At 41.9% G+C, this 10,784-nt stretch overlaps 1 protein-coding gene across 3 annotated transcripts; it reads left to right on the top strand.

Moving 5' to 3' along the window:
* The first annotated feature begins 8,397 nt into the window (after window positions 1-8,397).
* LOC124030336 lies at window positions 8,398-10,777 on the top strand. Of its 3 annotated transcripts, none has more exons than XM_046341719.1 (6): window positions 8,398-8,492; window positions 9,056-9,157; window positions 9,507-9,564; window positions 9,809-9,956; window positions 10,052-10,088; window positions 10,326-10,777. In XM_046341719.1, exons 1-6 carry the CDS (start codon window positions 8,484-8,486, stop codon window positions 10,668-10,670), a joined length of 699 nt encoding a protein of 232 aa, XP_046197675.1. In that variant the 5' UTR covers window positions 8,398-8,483; the 3' UTR covers window positions 10,671-10,777. The 3 variants fall into 3 exon arrangements, with proteins under 3 accessions (XP_046197675.1, XP_046197674.1, XP_046197673.1); XM_046341718.1 differs by lacking the exon at window positions 8,398-8,492 and adding an exon at window positions 8,750-8,828; XM_046341717.1 differs by lacking the exon at window positions 8,398-8,492 and having other exon boundaries at window positions 8,963-9,157.
* The last annotated feature ends 7 nt before the right edge of the window (window positions 10,778-10,784 follow it).

Raw genomic sequence — 10,784 nt, 5'->3', positions numbered from 1 at the left:
ACAATATAGAAAGTAAAACACTAGAATGGTCGTTTTGCAATGGAAGAATGTGCAAAGTAGAAATAAAAATAATGGGGTGCAAAGGAGCAAAATAAATAAATTAAATACAGTTGGGAAAGAGGTAGTTGTTTGGGCTAAATTATAGGTGGGCTATGTACAGGTGCATTAATCTGTGAGCTGCTCTGACAGTTGGTGCTTAAAGCTAGTGAGGGAGATAAGTGTTTCCAGTTTCAGAGATTTTTGTAGTTCGTTCCAGTCATTGGCAGCAGAGAACTGGAAGGAGAGGCGGCCAAAGAAATAATTGGTTTTGGGGGTGACGAGAGATGTACCTGCTGGAGCGTGTGCTACAGGTGGGAGATGCTATGGTGACCAGCGAGCTGAGATAAGGGGGGACTTTACCTAGCAGGGTGTTGTAGATGACATGGAGCCAGTGGGTTTGGCGACGAGTATGACGCGAGGGCCAGCCAACGAGAGCGTACAGGTCACAATGGTGGGTAGTATATGGGGCTTTTGTGACAAAACGGATTGCACTGTGATAGACTGCATCCAATTTGTTGAGTAGGGTATTGGAGGCTATTTTGTAAATGACATCGCCAAAGTCGAGGATTGGTAGGATGGTCAGTTTTACAAGGGTATGTTTGGCAGCATGAGTGAAGGATGCTTTGTTGTGAAATAGGAAGCCAATTCTAGATTTAACTTTGGATTGGAGATGTTTGATATGGGTCTGGAAGGAGAATTTACAGTCTAACCAGACACCTAAGTATTTGTAGTTGTCCACGTATTCTAAGCCAGAGCCGTACAGAGTAGTGATGTTGGACAGGCGGGTAGGTGCAGGTAGCGATCGGTTGAAGAGCATGCATTTAGTTTTACTTGTATTTAAGAGCAATTGGAGGCCACGGAAGGAGAGTTGTATGGCATTGAAGCTTGCCTGGAGGGTTGTTAACACAGTGTCCAAAGAAGGGCCAGAAGTATACAGAATGGTGTCGTCTGCGAAGAGGTGGATCAGAGACTCACCAGCAGCAAGAGCGACCTCATTGATGTATGCAGAGAAGAGAGTCGGTCCAAGAATTGAACCCTGTGGCACCCCCATAGAGATTGCCAGAGGTCCGGACAGCAGACCCTCCGATTTGACACACTGAACTCTATCAGAGAAGTAGTTGGTGAACCAGGCGAGGCAATCATTTGAGAAACCAAGGCTGTCGAGTCTGCCGATGAGGATGTGGTGATTGACAGAGTCGAAAGCCTTGGCCGGATCAATGAATACGGCTGCACAGTAATGTTTCTTATCGATGGCGGTTAAGATATCGTTTAGGAACTTGAGCATGGCTGAGGTGCACCCATGACCAGCTCTGAAACCAGATTGCATAGCAGAGAAGGTATGGTGAGATTCGAAATGGTCGGTAATCTGTTTGTTGACTTGGCTTTCGAAGACCTTAGAAAGGCATGGTAGGATAGATATAGGTCTGTAGCAGTTTGGATCAAGAGTGCCCCCCTCCCTTTGAAGAGGGGGATGACCGCAGCTGCTTTCCAATCTTTGGGAATCTCAGACGACACGAAAGGGAGGTTGAACAGGCTAGTAATAGGGGTGGCAACAATTTCGGCAGATAATTTTTAGAAAGAAAGGGTCCAGATTGTCTAGCCCGGTTGATTTGTAGGGGTCCAGATTTTGCAGCTCTATCAGAACATCAGCTGAACGGATTTGGGAGAAGGAGAAATAAACCCCACCCTCTTTAACATATATATCAACGAATTGGCGCGGGCACTAGAAAAGTCTGCAGCACCCGGCCTCCCCCTGCTAGAATCCGAAGTCAAATGTCTGCTGTTTGCTGATGATCTGGTGCTTCTGTCACCAACCAAGGAGGGCCTACAGCAGCACCTAGATCTTATGCACAGATTATGTCAGACCTGGGCCCTGACAGTAAATCTCAGTAAGACCAAAATAATGGTGTTCCAAAAAAGGTCCAGTCACCAGGACCACAAATACAAATTCCATCTAGACACTGTTGCCCTAGAGCACACAAAAAACTATACATACCTTGGCCTAAACATCAGCGCCACAGGTAACTTCCACAAAGCTGTGAACGATCTGAGAGACAAGGCAAGAAGGGCATTCTATGCCATCAAAAGAAACATAAATTTCAACATACCAATTAGGATTTGGCTAAAAATAATTGAATCAGTCATAGAGCCCATTGCCCTTTATGGTTGTGAGGTCTGGGGTCCGCTCACCAACCAAGACTTCACAAAATGGGACAAACACCAAATTGAGACTCTGCACGCAGAATTCTGCAAAAATATCCTCCGTGTACAACGTAAAACACCAAATAATGCATGCAGAGCAGAATTAGGCCGATACCCACTAATTATCAAAATCCAGAAAAGAGCCGTTAAATTCTACAACCACCTAAAAGGAAGCGATTCACAAACCTTCCATAACAAAGCCATCACCTACAGAGAGATGAACCTGGAGAAGAGTCCCTAAGCAAGCTGGTCCTGGGGCTCTGTTCACAAACACACCCTACAGAGCCCCAGGACAACAGCACAATTAGACCCAACCAAATCATGAGAAAACAAAAAGATAATGACTTAACACATTGGGAAGAATTAACAAAAAACAGAGCAAACTAGAATGCTATTTGGCCCTACACAGAGAGTACACAGCGGCAGAATACCTGACCACTGTGACTGACCCAAAATTAAGGAAAGCTTTGACTATGTACAGACTCAGTGAGCATAGCCTTGCTATTGAGAAAGGCCGCCGTAGGCAGACATGGCTCTCAAGAGAAGACAGGCTATGTGCTCACTGCCCACAAAATGAGGTGGAAACTGAGCTGCACTTCCTAACCTCCTGCCCAATGTATGACCATATTAGAGAGACATATTTCCCCCAGATTACACAGATCCACAAAGAATTCGAAAACAAATCCAATTTTGAAAAACTCCCATATCTTTTGGGTGAAATTCCACAGTGTGCCATCACAGCAGCAAGATTTGTGACCTGTTGCCACGAGAAAAGGGCAATCAGTGAAGAACAAACACCATTGTAAATACAACCCATATTTATGCTTATTCATTTTATCTTGTGTCATTTAACTATTTGTACATTGTATATATATATATAATATGACATTTGTAATGTCTTTACTGTTTTTAAACTTCTGTATGTGTAATGTTTACTGTTAATTTTTTGTTGTTTTTCACTTTATATATTCACTTTGTATGTTGTCTACCTCACTTGCTTTGGCAATGTTAACACATGTTTCCCATGCCAATAAAGCCCTTGAATTGAATTGAAATTGAATTGAAATGGGGAAGGCTTGGGCGAGTTGCTGTTGGGGGTGCAGTGCTGTTGACCGGGGTAGGAGTAGCCAGGTGGAAAGCATGGCCAGCCGTAGAAAAATGCTTATTGAAATTCTCAATTATGGTGGATTTATCAGTGGTGACAGTGTTTCCTATCTTCAGTGCAGTGGGCAGCTGGGAGGAGGTGTTCTTATTCTCCATGGACTTTACAGTGTCCCAGAACTTTTTTGAGTTAGTGTTGCAGGAAGCAAATTTCTGCTCGAAAAAGCTAGCCTTGGCTTTTCTAACTGCCTGTGTATAATGGTTTCTAGCTTCCCTGAACAGCTGCATATCACGGGGGCTGTTCGATGCTAATGCAGAACGCCATAGGGTGTTTTTGTGTTGGTTAAGGGCAGTCAGGTCTGGGGAGAACCAAGGGCTATATCTGTTCCTGGTTCTAAATTTCTTGAATGGGGAATGTTTATTTAAGATGGTTAGGAAGGCATTAAAAAAAATATCCAGGCATCCTCTACTGACGGGATGAGATCAATATCCTTCCAGGTTCCCCCGGCCAGGTCGATTAGAAAGGCCTGCTCGCTGAAGTGTTTCAGGGAGCGTTTTACAGTGATGAGTGGAGGTCGTTTGACCGCTGACCCATTACCGATGCAGGCAATGAGGCAGTGATCGCTGAGATCTTGGTTGAAGACAGCAGAGGTGTATTTAGAGGGGAAGTTGGTTAGGATGATGTCTATGAGGGTGCCCGTGTTTAAGACTTTGGGGAGGTACCTGGTAGGTTCATTGATAATTTGTGTGAGATTGAGGGCATCACGTTTAGATTGTAGGATGGCTGGGGTGTTAAGCATGTTCCAGTTTAGGTCGCCTAGCAGCACGAGCTCTGAAGATAGATGGGGGGCAATCAGTTCACATATGGTGTCCAGAGCACAGCTAGGGGCAGAGGGTGGTCTATAGCAGGCGGCAACGGTGAGAGACTTGTTTTTATAGAGGTGGATTTTTAAAAGTAGAAGTTCAAATTGTTTGGGTACAGACCTGGATAGTAGGACAGAACTCTGCAGGCTATCTTTGCAGTAGATTGCAACACCGCCCCCTTTGGCAGTTCTATCTTGTCTGAAAATGTTGTCGTTTGGAATTAAAATTTCAGAATTTTTGGTGGTCTTCCTGAGCCAGGATTCAGACACAGCTAGATCATCCGGGTTGGCAGAGTGTGCTAAAGCAGTGAATAGAACAAACTTAGGGAGGAGGCTTCTAATGTTAACATGCATGAAACCAAGGCTATTACGGTTACAGAAGTCGTCAAAAGAGAGCGCCTGGGGAATAGGAGTGGAGCTAGGCACTGCAGGGCCTGGATTCACCTCTACATCGCCAGAGGAACATAGGAGGAGTAGAATAAGGGTGCGGCTAAAAGCAATAAGAATTGGTCGTCTAGAATGTCTGGAACAGAGAGTAAAAGGAGGTTTCTGGGGGCGATAAAATAGCATCAAGGTATAATGTACAGACAAAGGTATGGTAGGATGTGAATACAGTGGAGGTAAACCTAGGTATTGAGTGATGAAGAGATTGTCTCTAGAAACATCATTGAAACCAGGAGATGTCATTGCATGTGTGGGTGGTGGAACTAATAGGTTAGATAAGGTATAGTGAGCAGAACTAGAGGCTCTACAGTTAAATAAGCACTAACCAGAACAGCAATGGACAAGACATATTGACATTAAGGAGAGGCATGCTTAGTCGAGTGATCAAAAGGGTCCAGGGAGTGGAGAGGTTGGTTGGGGGTCACGGCGATTTAGACAGCTAGCCAGGCCGTCGGTAGCAAGCTAGCATAGGATGGAGGTCTGTTATTAGCCACCTCTTGCGTTCCGTCAGTAGATTAGTGGGGTTCCGTGTGGTAGAGGTGATTAACCCAAATCACACAACAACAACTAAATTAAAAATATATATATATAGTTATAGAGGCCCAAGAAGAAAACACAAAAATAAAATATATATATATAGTTATAGAGGCCCAAGAAGAAAACATAATAATAATAATAAAAATAAATAAATTGTCCGATTGTCTATTCAGATAGCAGCCGGTAAGACAGCTAACGGTTAGCAGGCCGCAGATGGGCGTTCAGGTAACGTCGCGACGGAGGAGCCAGCCGGATAACTCCTTCGGGTAGATAACGTCGGCAGTCCAGTTCTGAAGGCCCGGTGGGGCACCGCGTAGGCAGTAAAACGGGTCCGGATAGGTGACTGCAGCCCAGGAGTGATTGATGGAACTCAGGAGTGATTGACGGAGCTGGCTAGCTCCGGAATAATTGATGTTTGCTCCGGAATCGACGAAAGCCGATAGTCACACGGATAGCAGCTAGCTAGCTGTGAGATCCAGGTATGAATGTCCAGAGAGCAGTTGAAATCCAGGGACATGGAGAGAAAAATTGGTCCGGTATGTTCCGTTCCGAGCTGCGCCATACAAAACTGGCGATTTTCGAGCTAAAGGATAGCTGATGACCACAAACCGTGGTTAGCTGAATACTAACGATTTGCCAGTAAAAAAGCTAACTAGCTTCTGAACTAGCTTCTGATTAGCTTCTGGATTAGCTTCTGGGCTAGCTTCTGGCTAGCTCCTGGCTAGCTTCTGGCTAGTTTCTGTCTAGCCTCTTGGAGGATTACAGATTTGAGGTAAATAATACTTTTTATAAATATAAATTGGTGAGGTGGGTTGCAGGAGAGTGTTTTGAAGATGAGTTGATGGAAAATAAAAATAAAATGTACGTGTAAAAAAAAGTTTTAAATATATATATATATATATATATATATACGGGACACGACAAGACGAGGACAAAAGACGTCTGAACTGCTATGCCATCTTGGACATGTGTGCTATCACCTGTGTCACCTGTGCTATCACATAGTCACCTGTGTCCAGATGCAGTCATTTATGTTGTCTAAAGGCAATTTGTCTCTTATAACAATGTTATTTTTCTGAATAATCTAATTTAATTGACTGGTAGGTAGTCACTAACTATTTGTAGCATGTGTTCCTCTGTTTATTGATATTTGCATGGTGTGTATGTGTTAAGCTGTTAAGTAATTAATGTTGATATTATCCAAAGGGTGTTTAACTGAAATGTTAAATGTTGGTGTCTCGATCTCAGACATTTGCCCTCATATTTGGCAGAATCAAACAGTATTGGAATAGTATTGGAATAGTCACTTGTATTTTGCATCTAGAAGTGTAAGATTTTTAGAAGAATGCTATTTCATCAGTCAAATGTTGCACTGTTTGATAAGACAGGGTAAAGAAAACCTCCATTTTAATGAGTTTAGTTGTGAGTTTGACATTTTACCACAAGAAGTCACTATAATACTATACGTTATCAAACAGGGTTGTGCTGAAAATCAAATGAACCACAGCCAAATTAATTATTTGCAACTAAGAGTAAGATTAAAAAAGACATGTATAACTTATTTCTTGATAAAATACATTCTAAAATGTAAATATATGTGATTTCTGAGTATGTAGTGCACATATCTTTTTAAGGTCCAAAGCAGACGTTTTTATATCAATATCAAATCATTTCTGGGTAACAATTAAGTACCTTACTGTAATAGATTACGATGAAAATGGTCAAAAATGTATTTTTTGCAAAAAAACTTTCTCAAGCAATAATTTTGCTAGGTCTGTCTGGGAGTGGTCAGTAGCTGGTATTGGCACTCTCTTTGTCGTTGGTCTATAAACCAATTTACACATGGTGATGTCACCATGGAAAGCCAAAACTCTCTCCCATGCAAACCTGCTGATTAGAAGGTGCTGTATAGATGTGAGAAACTCTCTTTTCATGGCACTTCAATATCGAAGGGAATTTTTCGTAGCAGGTTAGGAAACTGAGGTTAAGGTTAGGAAAAGGGTTAGGGTTAGTGAAAATTCTCTCCAAATCTTCTACGAAAATTACTTTGCATTGAAGTGCTGTGAAAAGAATGTGTCCCTGCTCAGGTGTTGCATGCATCAACCAATGGTTGTGTGCCAAGTCATCCATTGTGTCATCGACTGACAGATTGCTATAACATATGATGTGGTTAGCTGACACACAAAATACCTATCCAGGCAGTGTAAGATCTGGCAAGTGTCAGCAAGGCCTGGGCAGAGGAACATGCTCCGTATTTTCAACCAGAACTATCAGGAAGCAACCCCGATCACATTTTTGTAAAACACATTTACAGTGTTAGTTTCATCAGCTGTTGTACAATATGAAATACAATTATTTTGACTTCACAGGGCCTTTAAATGTAGGCAAACAAGTTTTCAGCATTCAAACTCATCTACCCAGCCAGATTCAGCACCATGGACAGTGAAGATCAGAATACCTGCGATCTGACGATTAGAACAACAGTGCTATTTTAAGTGATTTTCAAGACACCCAAAGTCAATTTAAATCCACAACAAAATCTGCAGGATAAAATGCAATATAATCAAACATTCAAATAAGTAAACAGGCTATATTAAAGTGCACTAAACATAGAGACAGACTAACCATGGAGAACACTAAACATGATGACAGATTAACCAGGGAAGTGAATTTAACAGAGGTTAAAGCTAAAACAACAGAATCTGGGTAAATCTGTGTGAAGAGGTGTGGCTTTAGTGTGGATTTGAATAGTACACAAGTAGGCCTACGCTATTTTTGCACTGTAAATTTTTTTTTTTAAGTGTTATGTTTTCCCAGATTCATAGTGTTAGGCCTATCTAGGAAGGCTGGGCATAAATTGTTTGCTCACAGCATCACATGATGACGTGGGCAACATAAACACTTAAACGCTGTGGATTAAAGTTAATAGTAATCAAAACTAAGACAAGGTAATTCTAGTGAGTTAATAAAATGACAAGGTGTTGCCTGTCAGCGTTGTAGACTACTGCCTCACAAGCCCGGGCTTTAGTGGCACTGGCATACGCGCTTGCCTCTGCACTGAAGGAGCCACCGAACGCGTCCGCGTTGCAGCTCTCACTTTCTCCCGCTACAGTATGTCCTACAATTACATATTTGGTGATGATTGGCAGCCAACAATAGGATTGGATTGGGACTAAATCAAAGAATAAAACGATATTGAAATGAATATTATTAACAAATATTTCCCAGAATATTTTGGGTTCAACCTAAGGCTGACTAGGACAGATCAATCAACTTGATCCGACACAGTAAGCCTACATGTCATACGTAAGTAAACCCACAAGAGAGACAACATTGCAAAGGCAGGACCATGTTCGATGGAAGGCGTAGGGGTAGGCAATCGAAAACGTTTGACGGGGAAATTTCTGTCAATATTAGCTAGACCTACTGAGTGGGCAAGTAACCTTTCCCGCGCTCTTCCTAAAAATACTATTTGTGATGTCATAAAGGTCTAACGTTCCGTGACGTAGCATGTAGCCCTAAATTACAGTCCCTGCCTGCAATATTGTCCTCACTCTCGACCTGAACTCAACTTGAATGTAACCAACACAGACAAGGACATGCTTTTTGAGATATAAAATAGCTTGAATGGATGAAGAAAAGGTAAGCTAAATTACTTCATACAATATTGGGGGAAAGTAAAAAAGGGTGAAGCAATATAAGCGGATATTTCTTGTAAAAAGCTATAACATATTGTAAAGCAAATGTACCATTCTTTAGAAAGTCACAAGCTTAGCTCTGAAATGGCTGTAGCTCTATTTATGATGTCCTCTGCACAGATCTACTCTGACATTGACATATTATTACTTATTGGAATGTCTGACCTTCAGGTAGCACAGAGGGAGGATGGTGATCCTCAGAGGGAAGGAAAGGAAGTTGTGGAGGAAGAACCGGTGGCCACGCCCAAAGAGGAGGCCAAGAAGGGAAGGAAGGTAAGATAGCAGGAGTGTCAGAGCACATAATAGACCTACTGGGTTACACTCTGTACCTGATAGCAGCCATACCATAGATAGCTATATATATCAGATAACAACATACGTAGTAGCTGTTTTCAAAACGTGTTTTAAGAGCTGCTTTGACCCCTGGCCCATAGCCTATTCATAAATTGTCTCAGAGTAGGAGTGCTTATCTAGGATCAGTTTTGCATTTGAGATCATAATGAATACAATTATTTGGGCAAGGTTGAGCCCACACCTTATCTGATTAACTTTATGTATACGGGCCCTGGTGTTACATGTCTGCCATCATTTGAGATCTGGAATCTGTTCTGTTCTATCCTAGGCAAAATGTAAGAGAAGTGGCAAGAAGTCAAGGAAGCTGGGCACTGACAACGATGCAGGTCAGAGATTTACCTCTGTAGTACTACATTGTTTCTCTATTCTGTCTGTGATGTGCAGGTTGTGCTATCCATTTTCAATGAAACTGTAGTCTACTGTAATCAGTAAGAAAGGTCACATAGATAGCTTTATTCAAATAGGCCTATTCTAAAACCCTAAAACAATGAAATCAGAGTATTAAGAGATAAAATGTCTGATTTCTCTTTAATTTTGTTTCTACTTCCTCTACGGCAATCACATCTTTAGTCTCCAGGAATAAACACCTGGATAGAGGATCTGTAATTGAGCTCCTGGAGAAGAAAGCTGTTAAGGCTGCATTCGGCCCAGGCAACAAGGATGAGATGGAATACTCCTACCCAATCCTCATCTCATTCCTGCGCAATCTTACTGATGAGTATGTTAAAAGTTTTTCTGTAATGTTCAACATTTATGAAATATTGTGCAGTGGGAACTAAACACTAACTAAAACACTTATTTTAAATGTTCTAGGCAGTGGCAAGTGATCTACAAAGGACTAAAAAACCCTGTAAGTTTCCCTACCTGCCTTTGACCTTTGATGTGTTAATGATCTGTTGAATTCAGAGATTAGCCATCAAGTCATATTCTGTTATTCATGTTCATTTCTCTGTCAGACTTCATCAAACTTTGAATTCAGTCACAGACAAGAATAACAATGTTGATCAAATGCATTCTGTTCGATCTAGAATACTTGACATCACAGTTCAATTGAAAAAACTGTTTTTGTTCTGATTGTTCAAAACAGATGACGAAGGAACAGCTTGCCAAATTGTGCAAGACAATTGTAACCTTCATCGCACAGACCACCCTGCAGATCCTGCTGCCAGCCCTGGCCCGCGTACTTGGGGTAAAGGACTTTGCTGACGACGACACTGACTCACCCAAGAGGGGTGGCAGTGCAAGATCCTTTGCTGCCTTTGATCAGGAAAGACTGGAGCTCATCCAGGAAGTTAGATATCTGGCAAAGAAAATGTATAAGGGCGGCACAGGGGCTCAACATCTCAGGTCCCTAACACCCTCTTCTAAGAGGTATGTTCCCCTTAAGGTTTTCATGTATGGATTTCACCAAGATCATCTATCCCAGTGTTAGCCAATGCAATTTACTCTATCTGATGTAGTACAAAATGTAATGTATCAGCCTTAATGAGCATGTAAAGCGATCAAAAGGACATGTAGATATTTAGAATACTAAAATTACAACGCT

The sequence above is a fragment of the Oncorhynchus gorbuscha genome, unplaced genomic scaffold, assembly GCF_021184085.1.
Source record: "Oncorhynchus gorbuscha isolate QuinsamMale2020 ecotype Even-year unplaced genomic scaffold, OgorEven_v1.0 Un_scaffold_10674, whole genome shotgun sequence".
Taxonomy (NCBI): domain Eukaryota; kingdom Metazoa; phylum Chordata; class Actinopteri; order Salmoniformes; family Salmonidae; genus Oncorhynchus; species Oncorhynchus gorbuscha.
The sequence above is the reverse complement of the archived record's forward strand: the minus strand, read 5'-3'. Positions and strand labels throughout refer to the sequence as shown.

Coding starts and splice junctions, on each gene's coding strand:
- LOC124030336 (XM_046341717.1), top strand. CDS start 8,969: ATGGCTGTAGCTCTATTTATGATGTCCTCTGCACAGATCTACTCTGAC. Junction 9,158..9,506: donor AGGCCAAGAAGGGAAGGAAG/GTAAGATAGCAG, acceptor GTTCTATCCTAG/GCAAAATGTAAGAGAAGTGG. Junction 9,565..9,808: donor GGGCACTGACAACGATGCAG/GTCAGAGATTTA, acceptor TCACATCTTTAG/TCTCCAGGAATAAACACCTG.